We start from the raw sequence: 24,902 nt of genomic DNA on the forward strand, positions 1-24,902 counted from the left end.
GTGACTAAGTCGTTAAAAAAGTAGGTGCAACCGTAATTAAAATGCTGCAATCACTTAGGATATAATGTAAATTAATTATAACTACTCTTTGTGAAAAGTAAGGAAGTACAGTAGCAGATTACTCTGAAGGGCAATTAAATTGCAGTAACTGAATTGCTATCCAGGTATGCTTCAGTCATGTCTGTCGAAAGAGCATTGCAGTCGACCTCGCACCAACCGTGCGAGGTCGACTGCAATGCTCTTTCGAAGATGCAGTCTCGAGCTAGTCAGCCTCATCCTAGTGCCGTCAAATTGCCATCCATAAGATAATATAGAGAGCAATTGAAGAGACCAAAGATTCACGGCATTCTTGGAAAGGCAGAAACGATGGAAACCAGAAGGGCATCTCTGCAGGTCGGTCTTCGAACAAAAAAGAGCATGCGCAGCTGCTTCAAAAACCTCGTTTGATATGAGCTCTACAAACCAACACGCTCCTAAGATCGTCGAAAGTGTACAACACGACTACAACGGAAGGGGCAAAGATATACAACGGAAAACACCGGTTTCAAATGCGGGGACAAGTGAGTTTTTCCCAGCATGGTTGCGATTTGGACTGGTCGAGCACTGTCAGTATACGGGACAATGCTCTCTACATGCAGTAATCACATTCCTGCAGCAGTCTTAAGAGTAAATAAACCAAGCGCCCACCTTCGGCAAACGGCAGGCGCTGAGAGCGCTGTCCGAAGTGCCAGATATGTGGCGTCTCAGAATGCAGCCAACGACCGACGGGCTCTAGCGCTGCACAATCCCGTTGTTGGAAAGTCAAACATAAGATTCATATATATAGGGTCCTAGACATATCACTGCCATGTACTTACTTCCTCTCTTTTCAATAGACCCGCCTACGAGCATACGCTCACGAAACAAACATAGTATAAATATCTTAAATACTGAAACAAATCTGTATCCAAAATATGCCTCGCTATCTATGTACAAAGCCTTTCAGAGCACCGGCTTGTTTCGCTGGGAAACAATGCGAAAAGAAAAGTACCGTATTTACTCGCGCATGGGTTGACCAATACGTGTGCTTCGACAACCGCGGCTGTCATCTATCTCTGTGTCCTTAACGTCAAAACTGCCACAGTATGTTCTGGAGTACAACACTGTGGCACAGTCATAATATGTATTGTCAGTGGCTTTTGGGAACCTTCAAAAAGCTGGTAAGTTTTAAACAGTTTGTTCTCAGCAAACAATGAAATACCTCATTGGTCAAATCAGCAAGACTCCCACGTAATTTGATACGACAAATAATGTGACAATAATGAAACGGGGCTTGTGTCAAGCAAGCATTTCATTGACCGGGACTGAGGAGTGGTGATGCAATTGTCAATTGGCAGTTAGTTAGCTTTATTACTTTTTAGCTTCTGAAATGTGGGAGTCTACGACTATGACAGGTCGATTGATGCACGAGTAAATACGGCAGTTTGTAGGACCAGAGTCGTCAAAACGTCCTGCCACTCCAGGACAGATGCCTTCAAACACGAATTCATGCCGGTGTGCTTACCGCAAAGCATAGACTGGCACCGACGATTGTCCTCCGAGACCAACACTGGCGAACATTCAATACACACTGTGCGTCGCGTTTAAAAAAAATCCGGAATTCTGGCAAGCCGCAGAGGGAACAAGCTGCAGTTTCGGTCAAGGACTGCTTCCACTAGCACCATCGTCCTAAAATCTGGAGAAATTACTTGGAATGGTCAAAAGATCAGGAAGGAAAAAGTTGACATTATGCTCCGGAGCAGCGCTACCTAAAAAGGCATTGTCCAACCTGTTGCTGCATTGTGGTAGGTGATAATAGATAACGGACCACCTCTTCTCGTCTTAAATTATTTTCAGCACCAGCACTTCACTCTAACAAATCTTCACTCTAACAAATAAAAGGGGTCCTAAACCAGTTTAATTTGCACGAGTAGATAATTCACTGCCCTTTAACTTGTTGATATTCTGGACCAGTGAAAAACATCTATCGCGTCCCCTATAAGGTTGATTTAGACCACTCAAGATTCTTCGACGAGCAACCAACATCTCAGTTACACAATGCTTAGGCCGCAATACGCCTCCATCGGGGTGCAAGTGCCTCAGCCGAAGCTTGGGGCCACCAAATGGTAAGACTGCTAAACGTAAGATTGAAAAGATTCTAGACTAAGGAACTGGAAATCACTTCATACGCATCCGACAGGAAAGAAGGTGCCTGGAATGCATGTCGACTGGTGCGTCTACCACCCTTGCATCGAAAGCGGTCCCAAAGTAGCAACAAACTGCTTCAAAGGAGCCGGCAAGTGTCTGATGTCGCAATCCTGGAAGTTGGTTGCAGAAATGCTGGCAAGAAAGGTGACCGCAAAGGTTGCCGTCACTGCGGCATCACGACTCTTGAAGCTTCTGTAAACTGTCCGGTGGCAGAACGACCTACAGCGGAAGAGGCGTCCGCTGCCGTTCCACCGCCAAGATCGCACGGGCAACTGCGTCTACGTCGTAGTGGTGCAAACGTCGAGGAACCACATTTTAGGGCGCGGTAGGTTCACCAGTCAGAAGCGCGCTACCGGCATTGTACCGAAACTGCAGCTCGTTCACGTCGCGAGCTGGATTTTCGGGGCCCTCCAGAACCCCGAAACTTCTCCCGGGCGCGACGCCCGGAACAGGAGCCGACCGTCGACAAAATGCCTTCGCAGAAAGAAGGGGAAGTTGCGCCGAGCGGGCGAGTTTCAGAGCGGCCGCGGCAGACGCTCACTGAGGTCGCTGCAAAGCGACGGGGGCGCCGCTTGGGGGCCGCGGAGGTGGCGCGCAGGGGCGGACGGGCGTGTCGAAGCCGGGGTCGGTCACAGGGAGAAGTACTGGAGGAAGGCCTGGGGAGTGACCGGAATGCAGACGGGGACCACGCTCGTGGGGGCCAGGGGGGCGTCCCCCTCCTCGGAGGTCTCTTCGTCGCGGGGAACCTTGAGGCAGGGGTGGCCGAACGACTGCACGGACAGACGCCATCGAAATCGAGGTCTCTCGAGCCGCAGTCCCCGACACAATGCGAATGACGGGGCGCGTCTTTCGAACGCCCGGCTTTCGGCGCGTCCTCCATACTTTCCCATCCCTTGGCAGCGCACGTGCGCTTGGGACTCCCAAGGGTTCTGGACTCTAGGAGAGTTTAAACTTTATGCAGTGTAGACTGTACAAGGATGCTTCTTTTGGACTCTTTTTCGAGAGACATGACAAATTTTGCAAATGGCACATTATGTTAATGAGGATTGTTGTACAACAGAAGCTTCTTCGTGGGCTAATAAAGCGGCATTCTTCAAGATGTGCTGTGTATCCAAATTTTTTATGTGTGGTCTGTGCACCAGGTGCAGGGTGCAGACCATTGACTCGGTGTAGCTAAGAAGAAAATTTTTTACTTCAGTCGAAATTTGTTTTCACGGACTGCCCATATACAGGGTGCGGTTTGGAAAATACTCTGCCTGGGGTGGGTGCGCTTGGACACACCGAAGTGCCTACCCCAGACAGAGCTGCTCCTTCTTCATTAGATGCTTCCCCAAGCACCCCAATGGAAAGCAGTGAAGCCCATTCCCTCATTCTTCGAGATACTTTCTCAGTCTTAAGTGGGCGCTTACTCCGCACTTTATGGTGGCAAAAACACAAATAACGCGACGAAAAAGAATGAGTCCTGTTCTCTCCTACTTATTCTGTCCGGCTATTTGTTTTCCTGTTGCGAGACTATTTTCTCTAGTGCAGGGTTTAAAGAGGTGCGGAAACAAAAATTGAAATATTCAAATTTTGTTCGGAAATGAGTTAAGCATGACGGATAATAACCGTAAATGATAATCGCATGTTTGTATTTTGAACGACTAGCTATATTTTTCGTTCCAAACGGTGCGCTCGAGCAAGCGATCGAAGAGAAACAAACAAAAACAGAAAGAAAAGATTTCCCGCGTTCGTGGAGTAGCAAGGCAGGCGTGGTTATGAGCTTTGCCCTTGGTGGCGTTGTCAGCGTTGTGGTGGTGTCAATAGCATCAGCGCGTTACAACCGAGCCGTTTGAAGTACTCGTGGGGTGACGAGCGTGTGGCTGGCCCAAGGAGCACGTAGCTTCCACAGGCACTGTCGGCTTAGGGCTGAACAGGGTGGGGAAAGCAACTTTTGTTCAAGTTTTGAGCGACGGGCCAATCTTCTAGGGGGAGAACGGCTGGTTCTGGTTGCACGAACGAGGGTCCGAGAAAGAGGGGAGTCCTTCCTTTCCGTCTTCTTAGGCCGTTTGGTTCAATGCGCGATTTGTGAGTTGAGCTAGGAGGAAAGCTAAGAAGGAAAATGTTGAAATTCCAAAGAGCGGCGCTGCTCCGAAGGAATCTCCTACGTCACGACTACTAGCAAGTTCCCCAAAGTTGCTAGATTACCTCCCAAATAGGCTCTGCATGTATCCACCAGATGCACATTGAAAGATTGTTTATTTAGCTTTAAAATTATAGTTTTCTTGTGCCTTTCAACGGAAGACCGGTGTTTCTGAGGTTAGGGTGCAACATGCAACACATTCAAGCTAGAAAATGAGCGCTGGAATTACGTTTCCCTACCCCTTTAAAGTGCCGAAAAACAATGAACAAGTAGGGAAGAGAAGTGTACACATTGGGTGCTTGTACTTGTATGCCAGGCCTTTGCTTTGTGGTGCTTTAATCCTTACTGATTCAGTCAATACATGAAATGAGAGCACGAGCTTACTTTAACTAGCGTCCCGTGTTTTGGAAAATGTCCGAAAAACACTCGCCGGTATAAAATTTTCGTTCATTCGGATTTATCCATAAAACTCTGAATTTCGAGGTAACATTAACGAAGTAAAAAGCAAAAAAGACAGTGTTTTACAGATAAACTTCGTAAGAGAACAGGGTCAGTGGTCCCAAGGGGATGCCACTTCAGTTTCCTTTGAAATATTTCAGACTACCAACAAAAAGGGGTTTGCCTTTTAGCTCGTCAAGGCTCCCTCAAGACAACGGGTGATGTTACTCAAACCTTATTTATTTTGTTTAAGAATTTCTAAAAAATTTGAAACGGAGTAAAATGAATTTTGAATATCAGAGAATTTGGAATCTAAAAAAAAATAAACTCCGATAAACCCAGAATTATCGACAAAAAATAAACTCGGAAAAAACACCCTTCAAATTTCACAAGAAATAAACTCCGAAGACGCAGAATCCTACTCGTAACTTCATAATTTAAGGCTGGTTCACACATTTACGTTTGATCAACTGCTTTAAGACTGCCTGTGATCGGCAAGACACACTGGCGTCGTAAATCAGATAACCTGGAACACCTCTGACCCGACCGAAGACTAGTGGTTTCGTAGTATTTGCAATATTAAATCCATAAGGAAAGGTCGCTCGTAACAACGTCAAAATTATTTGGAGTCCACGGCGAAAGAATGATGCGCAAAATATTAGGAAACACGTGCAGATCAAAGTGTTCCAGGGCCTATAGATGTCAACAATCACAAATGATTGGTCACAAACTAACCACGTTAAGAGTGCTTGTAGTCGTAGCGCACTCAGTCACCCCCAGAAGCAAATGTCAGAGTCGGCCTTTGCCAATAAGATGCGGCGAGCATGCAATGCCAGCGCAGGCACCCGAGGTACCGTGCACTTTTTACCGACTCAATTAGGAAGCGAAACGCGCGGCAGGCGTGCCCACCTTCCAGAAGAGGCAGCGGCAGTGTCGGCAGAGCAGCAGGCTGTCGGCGTACTCCTCGCGCAGGCCGTGCTTCTTGCGCAGCCGGTGGAAGAGCAGCCTCCACTGGGGGCCCGAGCCCGAGGAAGGGGCCTTGCGCCAGGCCTCCAGCTTCTGGGGGCCAAAGTGGAACAGGCACAGCTGCCGCCACACATGCTCCTCCTCCAGCAGGGCCTCCAGCACCGGGTGCGCCTGGCCGCTGCTCCCAAGGTCCCTGTTCGCACGCGGCTAGGGTTACAAAAGAGGCCCGGCAAGCAAGGCGACAAGCCGAAAAGCAGAGACATCACTCTAACAATGACTACCAAGCTGCAACAGGTATTGATAAAATGACTCTGAGGGTGTTTGTGCCAATAACAATTTGTTATTCACAGGACTTTTTACTTTCAACTTATTTATCTCGAAACAGTGTTCTTCAGTACTAGGTACCATTATTTTGTTAAACTGCCAATATAGAGCGTTGATTTTTTATTCCTGCCACTTACATAGGTGCTGAAAAGTACTGAACTAGCATTAAAAATATGCACATAACAGTTTTTCTGTTACACATTTTACAGCGGAGCTGTTAAGGGCTAGTTTCCCCAGTTTCGTGTCCGGTACCAAACTAATGTCGACTCAAAACTACACAAAACTCTGGACAGATACCGCCATCTATGATCAACGGCGGCAACCAGTCAACCGATCTGGTTGCTACAGTCGCTCATAGATGGCGGTAGCTGTCCAGCCTTTCTGTCAAGGTGCGCGATGGTCCAGTGGGTTGCCGTCGTGTACGTCCCCCCTCCGCGATGCCCAAGGGAGACATCGAAGCATTCATGATGTACTTCTTCAGCTGGGTCATGCTTGGCGACAACATGTCTGCCACAGTGACGGGTGACTTTAACGTTGACTTTGCACGCCAGCAGGAAAAGTGGTTCACTTCGTTTACGCTCGAGCGCTTCGGGCTTGCGTGTGTGAACGAACCTACGGTGCCCACGACCAGCCATCAAACATGTATAGACCTCTTCACGAAGAATGTGCCTGCCGTTGGTGTACACCCTACGGCGGTGTACCACAGCGATCACAAAGCCATGGTCCCTGTGGTTACAAAATAAATAACAACACCGGATCGTTATATATACGTCTGATTCTTTAATCGTTCAAATACCTAATCACCCAACCACACTTTAATCCTCACATTTATAAATACTTCATTCTCACCATAGTACAGCTTCGCTGGCCTTCCTTTTTCACCAGAGTGGAAAAGCTGACAGTTTTAAGACAAATTTTTGTGCTGAACCGTACACAATCGCACCATAGTCCAGTCGGGAACCCGCCCAAGAGCAGCATTCACCAGCCCGGTGAGGAGTGAGGGGAATTCGAGTCTCGTCTCTCACTGGGGCTTCGCTTTGGACGAAATGCGGGGACCTTGGACGCGCGTCGAGTCCCAACGGCGGACCCACCTGTAGTCGGCGAGCCTGAGCAGCACCTCCCTGAGCAGCTCGGGGGGCAGGTGGGGCAGCTGCGGGGTGCCCTTGGCCAGCGGGGGCCCCCCCAGCTCAATGTGCCTCTGCACCTCCCAGATGCGCTGCAGGGTGGCCAGGTGCTGCTCCCACAGCTGGCTCGAGCCCAGGGGACGCCCCCAGCAGTGGTACTTGCGCAGGGTGCGCTCCAGGTCCCCCAGCAGGAGCTGCAAAACGCCGGGAGCGTGCGATCGATCGATCCATTTGTTCTCGGAGGTCCCGGCGAGTCTATGTGCAGCAAGGTACCGAACGAGTCACATTCAAAGGCGGGAGGTAACTACGACTAAATTTATGGGAAGCTTGCTTCAGTCGGATTCGCGTAGCGCTTGAGGCACCATGACTGCACTTCGCTTCGGCTTAAATTGCAGCCGACGCTACCAGGTAACGGGACCGACCAAGTGGCAGCAAAGGCACGAGTCACTAGGCATTTTGTGTTTATGACTGGTTCAGCGATGATAGAACACATTCAGATCTCACGATGAACACCATGACGGTGTGCTCTTGAAGCCGTGTGATCAATTCCAACAGCTCGCAGCGTCGGCTGCGTTTGGACTTGAGGTAAAACAAAGCTGGGGTTTTGCGTTGTTGGCACATACTGATAAACCCCAAAAAGTAACCCCAGAGCCAGTTCTATCAAAATCAGGGCAAACCAAAAATTCCAAATAAAAACTAACCTCAAATAAAATAATTTTAAAAAACTTTTGCGTGAAGAAATGTCTTTTACAGCTTTATGTTGCGTTGCCCCGAAATAAAACCCACAGTGAAGTGTCCATGATACCACCTGTCTCTTTGGGAACCATTCCCATTGTGAATGGCTTCCCTTTCCCTTTCTTATTAGTACCAGAATGTTTTCCAGGTACTTGGGTTACGTGCACATTACCTGGAGGTTACGAAATCTTCCACCCATGTCCTGTTTCGTTCCACGTAAGTTCCAATATATATGGATGTTTTTCCCAACAAAAGTATATAAAAAAAAAAAGAATTTGTGGAAAAAAAATGAAAGAAACACTGCAAACTTGGAACTACAAGATCCACTATATGCCGGAGCTGGAGTGAAGGGCCAGACACACGTGCGACACAACATTCGACATCTATACAGCATGGGGAAACTCCCAAGGTCAGGATCCCACGTAATTTAGTTCCGACAAGCTGCGCGTTGTTTGTGTGTCTGTTACTGCACTCCCGCGGACGCGAAGCATTTCTCGCGGCTAGAGATACGGTCACTTCTAGAACGTCCGCAACATTAAAAGAAAGAGTTCACCGCCGTTGCCTCGTCCCAATGCCGGCGCTCTCACCTGGAGGATGTGAGTGTTCTGGCGACTGTCGGCCACCTGAGAAGCCACCTCTTCGAGCATGGTGAAAAGCACCCGGCTGGCACATCCACTAAGCGTCGTCAGGTTCTCCGTGATCAGCAAGTGCAGGAGCTGCACACAAGTCGCGGAGGTTACAGGCGTTGGGTGCAAATTGCACTGATGGTGCCGTAAAATACCGGGCGTGCACCCCCGTCACAATGAGCTGTCACCTCCTACTTTTGAAACGTTTGACGTATAAGTGAGGGACATGTCGAGCTCAGGAAACTTTCAGGCCCACAGACTTAACCGAGGTGTTCCTCCACGTTGACCGATTCTCTGGGCACGCCGGTGCAAAGCAGTGAAGCTTCACGCGCGTGCACCGGTGAGAAGCGGTGAAGCTTAATGCCAGAACATGGGCTTGACAAGAGCGGTGCGGCCGCTTTAAAAATTGGGGGTTCTGCCAAACCCCCATGTTGCTCCCTTACCATTCCGTCAGTTAAACAAGGACCTAACCTACCCTGTGCCCCTTCTGCTTTTCTGCTGTTGGATCTAAGGGGCATCCATGTCAATTCCTTAGCGGTTAGCTTCAACTCTTGGGCGGGTGCTTGCTCGGTATTTTACAGTAGTCTGTAATGTTGCCGGCTCGTGTATGCTCGAGCATCGGCCCCTCGCAGTCTTTCCATCTGAGTGGAAAATGTTGCCAAAAGTGCAGCATAAACTTGGTGGTAAAGCTTGATGCTTTGCGCTGATCTTCCCAATATGGAAGAGTGCCAATCGTGATTTAAGACACGAACTGTAGTGCATTCTCTACAGGCAGAAGAGCTCTTTAGGTCCAAGATGTAAGTCGGCAAAAACCGTGCCCCATCATTCCATCGATTGGCATTATTCACCTTCGGGAAAAATGCGACGGGCACGATTGGAACAAAGGCGTGGCTTTGGGATGCTATCGGGCTGCCTTTTTGGGAGTATAATAAAAAAAAATCTTCGAGAAGTAGCAATTCAAAACATGCAGCCAAGTGGACATACAAGCCTCGAAAAGCTAGAAACAAATTTGCAAATCGGGGATTGCTTCTACGTAATTCACCCTATGACAGTTCACGTGTAAAGGAGATTATAAAAAATAAATGCACCATACGAATGAATCTTTTTTAAGGTTTCTAGAGACTAAATAATGAAGCAACCCTCACGATTCATAAACAATATTCAAAACCTCCCAAAGCAAAAAAAAAAAAAATGACGGTCAATGACACTGCGAGGTCAATTCTGCCTTTCAGTTATGCGGAAGAGCAATTTAGCCGGTGCAGTATGACTGCTAGCCCGGGGTTTTTAACATTTGTTAAGCAGGGGTTGGGATCAACAGATACAACTCAACGGATTTGTAGCACAAGTATTCGCTCTATATTTGCTTTGACCTACGATGTGGCAACACATTTGGCCACTGATGTCCCACTGGCCATAGTCTCCCCCCACACTAAATCCAGCCACATAGAGTCTAGATCAGTGATCTATGTCTAGCAGACTGCAATTCAATTTCACACTTCTGCATGTCCTTCAATCAAGGCAGCACACTCGCAGGACATGATTCACACATCAATGTTCAGTTGTAGAGCTTCCAACTGATAAACTTCCAGCAAACTGCTCACCTTGCAGATGTAGTTGAACCTCCGCACATCTTTGATGCCATTGCGGAAGTCTAGCCTTCGGAATGCTTCGCTAATTGTGTTGTAGCCAGCCACCTGCAGAAGGAGGTCGAAGCAAAGGTCAAAGATTGTGCACGATGTTGGATGAAAGTTTCCAATATGCCGCGATAACTCTTTAGGACTGACATTTTTCCAGAAAGTCTCACCAGGCAGGAATGTTAGACTTCACAGACCTCAAAATAAATTTGAGTATAGTGTCAACCCTATGTGAAAACAGCTAGAAAAAAAATTGTTACCCTTTTGCTTAAAAAGCAAATCCACATCATTTTTGTTTTTAAAAAAACGATACAGTCTTCTTCAGTATCACCTTGGAAGACCACACATCAAGCATTACAACCTAGCTCTGTCTAAATGCTTCTTACGGTCCGACAAAGTTTGGAATGTTCCAAGTTGCCGAAATTGGCCAACCCCTAGCGGGAAAATTCAGGCGCAACAGTCAAGGCTACGGTGTTGTCGCAGCCAAAGTTGAGCTAAACGTCATCAAAATTGCTACTTTTTGTTTGTTTTTACTTTTCCGGGCAAGCGTAACAGGTGACGTCAGCAGCATCTCCTCTCGCCGGTTGGCGGTGTTCACGTGATTGGCGTAGTGCACCTATGCAGCCCGCTTCTCAGCCCTGGGACAGCCGTCCTGCCGTTACCGCCGTTTCCCTTATCCCAACCGGTGTCAGCGTCATCTCGCCATCTCGCCAGCTGTGATTATTGTCTCTCCGAGTTTTGTTCACATTATGTGTGCAAACTGATGCCATAGTTATGCAGACCTCATAGGGTATCGTAGACACTGAAATGTGGTAAAGACTTCGGTGCAGACAACACTTGTGCCTCGCACACACCCGCCCTAACGGTGGCCTGCCTCGAACCCGCCCGTCGTCGCGTAGAGGATCGCGTGACCGCCCGTACCACGTGGTAGCTATGTTTTTGACAGCCCGAAGCCAATGTCGCTTAATGATGCCAAAGTTTTGGTTGCAGGTTCTGTGCATGGTTTAAAGCAAGATTTCACAAAATGTATCCCAGTTTTCGCGAAGCAAACGACGTAGTGCCTTTTATTAGTGATTTCTAATGTGAAATCATTCATAATCTCGAAATTTTCTCAATTGAGCAGAGTTGCCCTTTAAGAAGCAGTCTACTTTTAACAAGAATTGCATGCAGTGGTAAGGATAATGGTAAGGAATTGCATGCTATGGCAGCGCTTGTCCATGTCTGTCTTCTACTTGACCTCATGTTTTGCACTATTTTTAATGTATAACCAACTAGACTGTCATTTGATCTTAGTACAATGGTAAGGGCTTGTTCTAATGATAGAACAGTGTTTTGGGTATACTGGGGTTCTAACGATAGAACAGTGCTTTAGGTATACCCTTAAAGCTTTTCACTTCCTGATCATGATGACCCAAGAGGAATTACCGTAAAATACTGCTGAACTGCCAACTATTAACATTTCCAAAACTTGGGAAGTGCCGGCATGAGTCGAAAATATTCATTCCGTTGTGGCGGCCACGAGACCACCAATGGCAATAATGGGGATATCATTGGAAAATAAACGTGCCTTCTCTGACTCTGCTCACCCTGCCTTCAAAGCTCTTTATTGGCCGCCATCTTGTTTTTTATTGATTTGACTGGACAAGCACCCATGTCTAGAATACGGGTCTAGGCCAACTTGTCGACGGCCAACTCGTCGGTGGCCCATTCGTCGAATAGGCCAATACGTCATAGCGCAACTCGTCGATGAAAAACTTGTCGAAGAAGCCAACTGGTCGCCGCTGTTTCAAAGCCACAATATATAATTTTGTCCTGAAATTTCGAAGCAAATCCTGCCCTATAGTAGTAATATCGCCGCACGCTTCCCTCTGCACGGCTTTCACGGTGCAGAGGGAAGGGATCACTACGTCGCGCGTGTATCACTGGGCCGCGTGTTAACCTACACGGCCCACCTGTTCACCCCGCTTCGCGGCGACAGTCTATGGCGGCTTATAACAGAAATGCTAACCCACCTGGTCCATCAGTCACGCCGCTTCGCGGCGACAGCTCATTACAAAAAATAATAAAAGAAACGAACAAAAGGACGATCCCGAAATGAACATTTCTCAACTTGTCTTTAGATAGTGTCCTGTCTTTGCAGTCTTGTGATTTTTCTTTCCGTCTTGTAACCTAAGAAGGGCGCTGTGTCCAAACACAAATAAAAATTTAGGTCAAAAGGCAAGAAGGAACTACGAACTTTAACCTCGGACCGTCATTCAACCCATTTGACGAATCGCCCCTCGACAGACTGCCCCTTTCGACAAGTTGCCCTTTGACGAATTGCCCTATTATGAATTGGCCTATTCGACGAATGCGCCGTCGACAAGTTGGCCGTCGACGAGTTGGCTTTCGACAAGTTGGCAGAATCCCCTAGAATACCCCAGTTTTCAGTGGAAGTGGGAGGAGCACTCCCCCAGTATTTTACGGTATAGTTAAAACAGTGCGATGGGTAATGGGAACGTAGAGTCATTAACTGAGAATTTTCTAGCATCCTTGGGTATTCTGACGGTTGGCTTTGTTTAGAAGTCCTGTCATAATACAAGAATTCATGTTTTATTTCTTTGTATGAGGCAGATCGCAACCAACCAAGAAATGTGAGAAGTGCCTCTACAATTCTGCTATTAAGTACTGAGACTTAGAGCAAACTCTAAAGTGTTAAACATATCACAATCACAAATGAGGAAATCCACCACAAACACGGAGGGTCACCTGCAAGAGCATGAAACAAGACTCGGTGTGTTTGCTGTTACTATCTACACGGTGTTCTAAAAGCTGGTGAGCAGATGCAATTATACAAAATTCCACTTTCCTGCTATGCCTCGCACACCTCCCGGGACATTGCTTGTTCTTGCGCAGATGAAGGCCATTAATGTCGGTAATTCAAAAAGTGTGCAAAAATGGTTTATTTGTGTTCAAGGTGAGTATTTTGAGTGAAAGCATTTTTGTGATTATGGCTGCTACCTGAAAACCTAACTTTACAAGATCTGCCAAGCTGGAGTGTTGCCTATGATATTAAGGTATTGAGGACATCAAATAAAATGTTACTTACCAAGTTGCCTCCAATAATCACATGGTGTACAGAGCATTACACAAGCTATTGACAGTTTTTCTTATTTTTCTTCCAAATGTGAAACGCTGCCATCAAACCTGATAGCATGGTTAATGGTGCTCATGGTGGTTATACTTACATAGGAGGCAGAATTCGGTTTTTGTCATTACTGTTTACGAGCAATATCACAATGTGTCTATTTAGTGCTTTGTCACGCAGTGTGTCCCCCCAAAAATTTACAAGCTCTTTCACCGCAAAATTAAACTATGCATCGCCAAATGCTCATTCCCTGGCCAAGTGTAGAGCTAGCAGTTGAAACCAGATGCAATACGCCTCGCAAGTGGGCTCATTTTCATCTTCTGCGCATGAGATAGGAAGTAGTGGTGACGTCAGAACGCCGAGCCCTGATTGGCTGATGGCGACCCCCTATCTCAGCGTCGTCTGCTCCTTTGCAACGTCGCCTGCTCGCAACATCGTCTGCGTCTGTCTTACCTTTCGTGCGACTTTCGGAAGTGCAGGTCTTTATGAGCGAGCTCGACTTCGCCTTTCAGAGAGGGCAGACGAAATAACTCGAGCGGTATGTTGTTTTTGTCTAACAACTAGCAGACGCGCATCAAGGAGGGAAGTCAAAGGACTCACTGGCGGAGTGTCCCGAGGCGCCGAGGTTTGTTTGCTAAGAACCGAGAGTGAGGGTGGCTAGTGTCCGCAAGTTCTTTCCCAAATACTTTTTCCCTCCTTTCGTGTGCGGCGAGACCCCTCATTCTTTAACGGCGTCGGCGGGTTGGCGCAGTTAGCGTCGTCTGCTTTACGTCTGCTAGTCAAAGCGATGGCTGCTTTACCTTCCCTGCGTCTGTCGGAGGTTCACCGCTTTTTCACCGGCGAGACTCACCGTTGCCTCGGGAAACAAGGAGATAACAAGAGGAAGAAATTGACCTCTTAATCTAAAACTGAGGTCAGCGGTCAAAGTGTAATACGGGAAGAGTTCACAAGGGTCGCGCGGGCATATTCCATTCAGCACACCAGCCGGTCGTGGTCAGACGGTCGCCGAGTCGCGGAGTGCCTGCTAGGCCTAACTGCCGTGCTCGCTTGGTCGCGTTCGGTGGAATCTTGGCCGTTGGAGCTTTTCCCGGGTGTTTGTGGATCCAGCGTTCTTGTTCGTTGTGGTCTGTTTTAAGTACTTTTTACTTTTTTTCTTGCTGCTTGAAGTCGGGACGCGTGAGAAGCGCACATAGAAAAATAAACGTCCGTGGGCCGTCGCAACCGCGACGCTGTCGGCCATGCTGATTTGATCGTAAGAAGTGCTAAGACAGCTTCGGAGCTGTCGTAGGATTTCGTCGTAACCTGCGCAGAACTTACGAAAGTTTCGTTCCGTGAATACGAATTCGTTCTTAAGTTTTGTCTTGCGCAGAGTTTTGGCGTAAGATCGTTTCGTGAATCTGGCCTCTGCGCTTCCGAATGTCGCAGGAAAGGTAAGACAGCCGCAGATGGTGTTGCGAGCAGACGACGTTGCGAAGGAGCAGACGACGCTCAAATAGGGGGTCGCGATCAGCCAATCAGGGCTCGGCGTTCTGACGTCACCGCTACCCCCTGCGCAAGAAGCAGACGAACTTCGCCTCCGCATAGCTTCAGAACTAGTTTACTAAAAAGTGAGGGGACCGTTGGTCGCCCTTCCTCGATGGCTGGTATAACGGCCGAGGTTCGGAACGCTCAGCCTGGCTGCCATGAGCTCCAACCTCGTGAAGCGTAGGAGAGTCGCCTGGTTTGGGGGGCTCTCCTCCTCATTCTCTCCCGGGGGGACCTTTTTCCGTCCCCCCGCCCGTGACCATCCCACATATTCTGCAGAATATGTGGGATGGTCACGGGTGGTGGTAACCGGTAATCGGGTGCCAAGCCTACTCCCACACCCCGCAGCTTTCTCTCGAGAACACCGCTACGGGCGGGTCCGAACGTCAGCCGCACAACTGATCGCTTCTCTAAAAAGGAGGAGCACGTACCACAACAGGACTGGGTCCAACGGGGTACGGGCCGTTCGTCGAAAGACAATTCGTAATAGGGCAACTCGTAGCAGGGCTGTTCGTCGCACAGGACAATTCGTCATAGGGCGATTCGTCACTAGGACAACTTGTCGAAAAACGTGAGTTTTGAAATAGCGCTTTGTCGAACGAAAAGCGTCGCCAAAGGTATCATAACCCGACGCTATTCTTAGCATCGACCTATTTTTAAGTGTTTGGTAGCTTTGTTATTCAGCTTGTCTGTAGTATCCTGTTTAGACTCCTGTTTGGTTCTAAGTTGATAACATCTTAGTTAACCTTGGAAGCACAAAAACTAATTTCATGGGTGCGGGAAAAAATAAGTAAATAAAAAAAACGGGTCACTAGTAATTGCACTCACTTAAAAAATGCTCAATAAGCAACAAAACCCACAACAAAATTATCAAAAAGATATGTTTCACAAATTGTCATAGTGACGAACCGCCCTATGAAGAATTGCCCTATGTGACGAATAACCCTGCTACCAGCTGTCGTGCGACAAACTGCCATTCGACGAACGGTCCTACACCCGGGTCCAATGGTGTTTATTGCAACACCAAAAGACACACTGTCCCAAAACCCCCGCGCCAACAAGGTCAGATGAAAGGCCCACCCTGTCAACATCGTCCCGAGAGTGCAGTCCAGAGCAGGCAAAGGAAGACCTTCGTGACACGTCCGATCTCTATCGCATCCGCAGGAGGAGTCCCCCGCGTTCCCGAAGTCGAGAACGCGCGTCGACCTCCTCTCCCCGCGGGCGTCGTCCTCACCCAAAACAACTAGTTTCCCGGATAAGTGGGGGGACGGAAAAAGGTCCCCTCGGGAGAGAGTGAGGAGGAGAGCCCCCCAAGCCAGGCGGCTCTCCTACGCTTCACGAACAGGTTGGAGCTCACGGCAGCCAGGCCGAGCGTTCCGAACCATGGCCGTTATACTGGCCATTGGGGAAAGGCGACCAACGGTCCCCACAAAAGTTACGTGATACTCTTAAAAAGTGACTGGTGCCATTCAGCGATGGCTGAATGGCACCAGCCTCCGAAAACGGATACCATTTTCCCATTTAAATTTTCAGAATATCACTTCTCTTGAATTAGATAAGTTAGTTCTGAAATTTTGCCATCTGGTCTGGACTGCTAGTGCTACATATGGGCAGAGGGTGAGCGTTTGGCGACGCACAGTTTAATTTTGCAGCAAAAAAGACACTATTTCTTTTTTTGGAAAGGGGGAGGGGGGGGGAGGCGTGTTGTACATTTGCTTGAACTCCCAGTAAGCCTACAGTATGATCCCCAAAAATGAATTGCCACTCGCCTCCCGAGTGCACTTGAGTGTGATCTGACAGTGGGGCTGCTGCTGCAAAAGACGCGGCTGCTTGGCCTCAGGCTCGAAGCAGCCGTCACTGTTGCCCGAATCGGCTTCGACCAGAGCCTCCGCCGCTTCAAACTCGGCGGGACCTTCGAGAGCGTCCAGGCTGCAGAGAAACAAAAACATAAATGGGAGCATACATAAGGTGCTTCTTTGATCTACACCCCAAATTCCTCCCCCATTTGTCTTTGCTCTGCAAACATTTTCTTTCTAGCTCTCCAAGAAAGACAAAAACACGGTTCTTTTTTATAGCCTTCATCATGAATTTAGTAAGGGGGCTTTGAAGCACAACAACGTTGTGGAATACACAAGATATACCTTAAACTAAAAAAACAACAGAAACAAGCTTTTTGTTTATTTTTTTTATAGCCTTCATCATGAATTTAGTAAGGGGGCTTTCAAGTGCAACAATGTTTTGGAATACACGAGGTATCCATTTACCTTTAACTAAATAAATTGAGCTGAATTTGCAGCAGCATTCTATTAATTTTCTCGCTAGTATATATAGCTCAAATCTAAATACTTAATTAGTGCTTATCCTGGTCATCTTTCCAATAGGTGGGCTTCTCTCTTCCTGTGCCAACTTTGCAGTTGCTAATAACCACCAACCTCATACTCAAAGATTGGAGGAATGCAAATATTGGAAGCTTTGAATAGCCCGCAAGTAGTGTTTGCCATTCAGTTCGCTTTACAGCACACTTATACTGTCCAATATATTTGAGTGTTTTGAATATTCAAAAATTACAAATAATGTTTTCAGAATTCCTCAACTTCTCGAGTCAAAAAGCTTCCCCGCTTCGTCCCAATGCTCTGGTGTCCAGCTTCCCTGCTTCGCACTGCCGTGCTAGGAGAAACAGCCAATGTGTCAGAGCATCTTTGTTTGCTCAGTGGGCTCAGAAATTTCATCCCCTATTGTTGGTCTGTCTCCTTTAATTATGATTCAGTGGGAAAAGAATGTGTATTCAATCGTACGAGGTAGTCATTACTCTGCTTGCAATGTTACATTAGGTTTTAGTTTTTTATCGAACTTGTCTTATCGGAGATTTTTGTTTCTTGATGCAAGTGCCTGAAGTGTTTCTCATGCCAATCTGTTTTATTATATATATATATATATATATATATGTGTGTGTGTGTGTGTCATTATAAAAAAAAGAACTTCCAGCTATGAATTATTAAAGTAACCATGCTTGATTTTCATTAAACCATTATATCTTTAAGTCATGCTTCCCTTCCAAGTTTGTTATCGTGGCGAGGAGCAACGAAGCAAAGACGACTGGTTCCCAGTCATCAACGATTGGTTATATCCCGCCATAGCTAGCTAGCCACATTTACGCGCCGAGGCCATCATTGGTTCCAGCACTACTATTACTAGAAGTGGGCTATCTTTCGGTGTTTAAGAAAATATATAAAATTTAGGAAAACATAGGGGTGGGCCATCTTTCAGGAGTGGGGCATCTCTCGGGATTTTACGGTACCACCTGAAACTTTGATATTTTCATACCTCTACTAAAACTGTTATTCTATGGTTCCTAAGTGGTTAGCCTTTGGCCCAACACTTTTTCTAATATTCCAGTTGCTCATCTGCTAGTGATTGTTGTATCTTGAATAAAAAGTTAAAAACCCATTTACATGTACAAAATTACCTTGAATAATTACATCTAACTCATCATACCCCAAAATACTTGCAGCAAAGAAAGATGTTACATGAGACATAGGGATGTGCACCAGAAACGATCCTCACAGAGTGCTTCTAATTTCTCCCCTTATTCAGAGTGCAAGTTTGCTTCTTCTGCAGGGGTTCTGGTGACATCAAAAAGCTAAGCCCTCATTGGTTCTGATCGAAGGATAGTGGATAGACCTCAAGGCAGCTTGCTTTGAGGGCTACCCACCATTCTTCAATCAGAGTTAAACAGAACTTGGCGTTCTGACGTCACCACAACCCCTGCAAAAGAGCAGTTGGTAATTTCATCGGAACATTCACACTTAAAGGGACACTGACAGGGTATTTATGCTCGCCGAGGTTTTTAGTTGTACGTGACATATGAGAGCTCAACTACCCAGAACAGAATTTGCGGCTCGAAATTCGGTTTCTTTCCGCCCGAAAACCGCCGATCAAGAACTGGCCGGTTCGAGTGTCGCTCACTCTCTTTTTCGCGGTCACGGGCCGTTTTCTAAGGTATCGATGCGACCACCAAATTTAATCAAAGTCGTGGGTCACTGAAGGCACACACTCAATATTAAAAATAGAAAAAAATATAAAACCCATTTTTTGTGGCTTCTAAAAAGCTGTAAATGCGTTGATTGAAAAAAAAAAAGTTCCACAGACAACCGGAAGCATTCTGTGCGTTCGTCGTTTCGAGTATCGTGGGACTCAAGGGGACGGCGATGGCAGCGGACGGCGGGCGTGGGACCTCTCTTTCAGAACTGCCGTTCGTTTTACCGGCGAATTCTGTCTACCGTTAAAAGAAAAATTTGGGACTGATCAAAAGAATTGGTATTCATCCCGTACGACACGCCCGGCCACCAAGCCTATTTGCACGAAGACGTCGCCGAGCCGTCGCTCCCTTCTCGTGGCTGAAGACATCGCTCGCGCAAACGTCAAGCATGACGTGTCTACTTCGAGTTGAATATGCACGCGTACGATTTATTTACTAGGTGCGAATGTCCCCAAAGCGTGGTGCTTCCCGACTTCGACCCGGGAGTGCTTTTGCTAGAGAACAATCGACAGCAAACTGTCCGACTTACAGTTTACCGGCTGAGTTGTTACTAAGGAAAGAGATCCACCTCAAAAGAGATGCCCCAGTAGCTCAGTGGGAAAGACGTCCGCTTCACACGCGGTACGACCGGGTTCGATCCTCCGTGAAGCTTTATTTTTTTTTTCAAACATTTTCCAATATTTTTATATCTTCTTCTTTTTTTTTTTTTTTTTTTTTTTTTTTTTACAATTATTACTGAAGAAGCAAACAAATGTTGTGGACGATACATCGCTGAATTAAATGGTATGGGATTTCCGTTTTGGCACCTGCGAACTCAATGTAATCACTCTCCACAAAATGCAAAAAGCATATAAATCAGGTAGCGTCCGTTTTCCGAGGTGCCCGTATATGTTCTACAGGAATTGCAGCCAGCCATTGGTCCCGATCCCGTGGATCTTTCGGAAACTCTGTCGCACAATGCCACTTTTTTTTCGGATGCAGGACATGTGAGCCAGCTCTTCACGCAACATCTTGGGTGTATTCTTTTCGGAGCCGATCATGGAAATTCACCACGGGCACTCACTACTCATCTCCAACTCTTCAATGTACAAAACAACTCATCTTGAGTACAGAACAACGAGCGGAACAAACATAACTGCAAAAGAATCGCACGCCGCATGCCGTGTCGTCTGCTACGGAGAGGAGAGAGAAAAAAACAAACAAAAAAAACGCACGGTCGGGTGTAGTCACGTGACTTCCGCCACTCACTCTCTTCTCTCCACTTCTCCGACCTCCGTCGGGTTTCGGTTTCAAGCAGTTGCGTCTTTTGGCTCTATTAAAAAAATACGCAACTCTGTTGCAAAATATTAATTGGGTAGTCCTCCGACACCATAATAAAGCGCCTGGCAAAAAATGAAAAAAAAATTTTGGGAGGTGTCAGTGTCCCTTTAATATGCAAGCATTGTATAGATTTTTTCTCTGAGATATAAAGCTTGTAAGAACTCCTTTGCTCAGTGTATAAAGTTGCAAACCCGTTTCCCTCTTTAAGAAAAAAAAAAAAAATCTTACGTTACATTTTATACATTGTCTCGAAGTAATGATGCATTTGTGTATGAAATTTTGAGCTTTCTTGTATCAAGCACCTCCTGAAAAACTCTGCATCTTTGTCCCTTTCAAGAAAGGTATTATTTCTTTGTGTAACATTTCTGCATTTCAAGCCTAACAATTTTTTTTTCCTGACAGCAGGCTATCACAGTCTGAAACATCCTGCCCTTTGCTGTGCTTATATTTTATCATGTCCCCAAAATTGTGCCTCTTTGTTACTTTATCCCTTTCATGATTATAATGAACATAAAAAAATAAAAGTATACCATGTTGGGACATTTGTCGGAACCATATGTTAAGTAAATAAAATATTTTTAACTTAAACATATACTTTGCTAAAGCAGAACAAACATGTCCTCATGTGAGGACAACATGCATTCCAGTGGTCAGGTAATCTAATTTTTGGTGTTGCATAGTCATGTTTTTGTAAGCAAAATGACAGTTGGGCCAGAACACGTTAGCGTCGTTATATTGTTTTGTTTCTGTAATACAATACTAAACAAACTCTTGTGGCACTGGAAATTGAATGTGAGTGTCTATTGATGCACGAAGCCTTTCAAAGGTCTCGGGCAAAGTGAGACATCGCAATGCCCACAAAAAGTGAGACATCGCAATGCCCACAAATGCGTTGATTGTTTCACCAACATCACAGGCATCATCATCTACACCCTGCCATTCTTTATCACTGCTGACATCCAGGACGTCTTCAGGATCAACAGATATGCCCAAGATTGTGTTAATTTCTTCCCTGGTGAGGGAAAACTTCTGCCTAGACTTTTCCATCCTGCCAAAGAGAATGCAGAGCGATATAAAACTCGCAAGCGTACAAAGTCAATGCGTTTTAACGGCAAAAGTCTAAAGCACGGGAAGCCGAGTGAGGGCAGTTTCGTTGCATGGTGTCCCCATTTGAGGAGAGATATGGTGAGCGTCAACAAGACAAATGGAGAGAAATAATTTCTACATTATCATTGCTGATAATTCATGCATGGCTAGAACAATCTGAAAATTATTTTTGTTTCAATGTTCAGGCAAACTTTTGTGGATAAAAAAATTATTTACTTTTATGAGGTGCTGCTGGTGGATGGATGGATGGATGAATACGGCTGAGCCCTTTGGATCGGGCGGTAGCTTACGCCACCTAGCCATTTTGTTTTACCATTTAAGCTTAGAATATTTAAATGTGAAATCTATATTCACTCCGCAGTTCAAAGAAAGTGAGGCTATGAAACCCCCTTGCCTACAGTGAATAAGAAAATACCTAGTTTTCTCTCGATTTCTGCCACCATTTTTGCTTGGTAATCTCTACAGTCTTGAAATCCACTCTCCCTTCGCTGTCTCTAAAACCCAATGACCCGATAGATGGCAGCACTTGCTGGTGACAGCCAGCAAGTGCTGCCATCTATCGGCTGCCTGGAAAAGCTTTTTCTGTCCTCGCCCAAAGACACCATGCTGCAATTAGTATGGTGTACTAGAGCTGACGCTGCAGAACCCAGGGATCCTGGGTTCACTGGATGAGTATCGTACTGGTGTGCGGTCGTTTATCACTACTGAGTGGTGCGTTAAAGACCCCAGGCTTGTGGTTGTATACTGGACTGGTTAAATTGCTCGTCTACAGCTGAGAGACAAGTTGCCCATTGAGGGAGACGTTCTAGGCTGTATAAATGTATATACACCCAATATTTTTTATGGTGTGAGACTGCTTGCTGTGGTGTAAAAAATTATAAAAACATCTGTCCTCACATGTGGACATGATGCACGAGACGGTTATGTAATACTTGTGCGAATCTTGTGTAGCATTGAATAAAGTATGCAAAAGAAAAACACTTAAAGCAAGTTAGTAGATTATATATATCCAGCAAAATAAAAAAAAAGTATGTCAAAATTTAATGGAGATATTTTAATATCATGGACTTCATCCTTTTTTCATAGAAAATTGGAGCCAACTATCAGTCCATTCCTTAAAGTACAAAAACTGGACACTACACCTTCACTTTTCCCCATCCAGGCAGTTTTATTTAAATGTAATATATAGTTTACAATACTGCATTTATATATAATATTACGGATACATTCTTTTTTGCGATCTAGGCAGAATGTATATCAAGGAAAGTTGTTTGGAAGGGTTCCATGGCAGCATTCTTCGAGATTGTCGTGGCATATGCCAGGCCACTTCTTCAAGAAAGTAAAATAAAAATAAAAAGGCAACGAAAAAGGCCAAACCAAAACGGCCAATGTACGCCAGACGCGTGTCCCTGAGCATTGCACCGAGTATGCCAGTAGGACACTGCGGCACGCTGGTCATTGCAATAGGAAAGAAAAAGAGAAAAAGTAAACAAGCGCAAGAAAAATCCGGATGTGAAACCGAGCACAGAGCGGAAAGGATTGCGACCGCCGCGGGCGCCATCGAAAGAAGTAGGCCAGTGGCTGGCTGCACTGCAGGAAGCAAGTGGACCGTCAATCCTTGGAAGATAGCCACACTCAAGATAGGGGTGTCTCAGGACTCATTTGCATGTCTATACACGTATACACAGACGGGAAACGAAAGTGTAAATAGGAACAAAGAAAGCTACACAGTGACTGCCACAGAAGAAAAAAAGGCCAGCAAAGTTGTGGCAGTCAGCCGAGTAAGTGACCGCGAACTACGTTTTTTTTCTTCGTTAATTTCTTTTTTTTTGTTGTTGTTTTTTGTCTCCCTCAACTCAGGTACGGAGCAGAGGAAAAGAACGAAGAAAACAAAAAAGCGTCCCGCTCTTTCAAAAACCCGCTCGTTTGCCTGAGCGTCCGAGAGCAACACGCAAGAATGTTCGTCCGCGGTTGACGGCACATAAAGGGCAGGCGTACAGTCTAAAAACGGCCGCTGTACCGAGGGGAGAAAGAGAAGACAAACAAGTAGAAAGCGTAATTATACCACGGCGGCAGGGTACCTAGTAGACAGACTTGCGCGCCTACGATGATGATCCCAAAGGCGGACGGCGCAGGACCGAGGGGGAAAAAAAGAATCGCTCTCGCTAGCATTGTCGATAGTGGTTGCGGCGGAAGGGAACCTCTGCTAACCATCGCCACCCACCCCAAAAAAAGTGGACGGAGAAGGAACTGCCCTAGATCTCGGAGCGCGTCCGAGGGGATCAGCTGTCCGCGGCGAGAGCGCAGTGAAACGCGAAAAACAGACATCACGAGCCGCCATCTTGATGGAATCAGCTGAGCAGTGATAAACCGCATCACAAACACTGCGGGTTCGATTTTTTTTTTTCTTTTTCGCAGCACGACGATGCACACGAGCCAATAATATACGCGAGCGCTGCGAAAGTATACAATCTGTGGTTTTGTTGACGACAGGTCGAACAGAAACGCGAGCGCTCTCCGTTGTTCGCGGAAACCTTACAAAGTATCAACATCCGCCTTGCAACAGATACAGCTGTTAGGTGAACGCTTTCGGTTTTGACGCGATCGACGCTCGCGCCTCAACACCGACGATCGGTGCTCTCCTCAGTCGTTTCAGGCGGTAGAAAACTACAAAATGCAGCCGAATCAAGCGCGATAACGCGGTTACATCACCTTCACCTGCGCGTCAAACAAAGCCCCGTTATCTGGAGACTCCGTGCGAGCGAAGACAGAATTCGAAAGAGCTGGTTTTTGGCCGCACGACAGATGTCAGCCGCGGGGCTCGCGATCGGCAACGTCCGCTCCCCGAATTAAACGCACGACATTGCTCCAGTTCGCGGCTCGTGTGGCAATCGATGTCAGCGTCCTTGACAGGGCCTAACGACAGCCACTGCGCCTCGAGCGCGCGTGGTGTTGGCGACGCGGTAAACAAAGAAAAGGGTGGACGCACCTGTCCGCAGAGCAGCAATAGAACTCCAGTATCTTCTTCTTTTCCCAGCCTTCTCCGGTCTTGACCCAGGCTTCGCCCGGGGAACGCCAGTCCCGGCCGATGAAAGGCATCCTAGAGATCCCCGACGAACTCGGGAGTTGTAGTCCGTCGCGTGTGCAGACGCTTCGGTCTACGGCACCGCGCGGCCGCGATCTCAGATTCGTGCCCGGGTTCTCCCGCAGTATTCCGTCGAAATTGAGCCGACAAAAACGAAGGGATCCCAACTCCCGAGCAAAGGCACCGCACTGGAGCAACGACAAGCCTTTCGCGCACCGACAGATCGCACTGCGCAGCCTGTCACTGCCGTCCTACTGCGCGTATGCGCGCGCTTGCTCGTCTCCGCCGTGCGTGCTTTTGTTGACGGATGTGACGTAGGGCTCACGTGACCCGTCATGAAGTCACCAGAAATGGAGGCGAGCAGACGACGAAAAAAACAAAATGGACGACCGGTTTCGAAATGGCGTGAGCGCTTGTTTTCTGACGCGCGCAGTACATTCAAGTGAAAAATGAACAAAAACAAAAAAGAGGACATCGCAACTCGGCGCACACATTTTCGCCGAAA

General features: G+C 46.9%; 1 protein-coding gene across 1 annotated transcript; it reads right to left on the bottom strand.

Annotated features, from left to right (window-relative positions):
• Window positions 1-225: 225 nt before the first annotated feature.
• On the bottom strand, window positions 226-24,897 carry LOC8041299 (F-box only protein 25). The gene is made up of 7 exons (XM_029993987.4): window positions 24,302-24,897; window positions 16,616-16,775; window positions 10,163-10,255; window positions 8,523-8,651; window positions 7,168-7,394; window positions 5,696-5,945; window positions 226-2,996 (listed from the first exon to the last, which is right to left on the bottom strand). Exons 1-7 carry the CDS (start codon window positions 24,409-24,411, stop codon window positions 2,856-2,858), a joined length of 1,110 nt encoding a protein of 369 aa, XP_029849847.1. The 5' UTR covers window positions 24,412-24,897; the 3' UTR covers window positions 226-2,855.
• Between the last annotated feature and the right edge of the window lie 5 nt (window positions 24,898-24,902).

This window comes from Ixodes scapularis, unplaced genomic scaffold (genome assembly GCF_016920785.2).
Source record: "Ixodes scapularis isolate PalLabHiFi unplaced genomic scaffold, ASM1692078v2 PGA_scaffold8__174_contigs__length_109621045, whole genome shotgun sequence".
NCBI lineage: Eukaryota > Metazoa > Arthropoda > Arachnida > Ixodida > Ixodidae > Ixodes > Ixodes scapularis.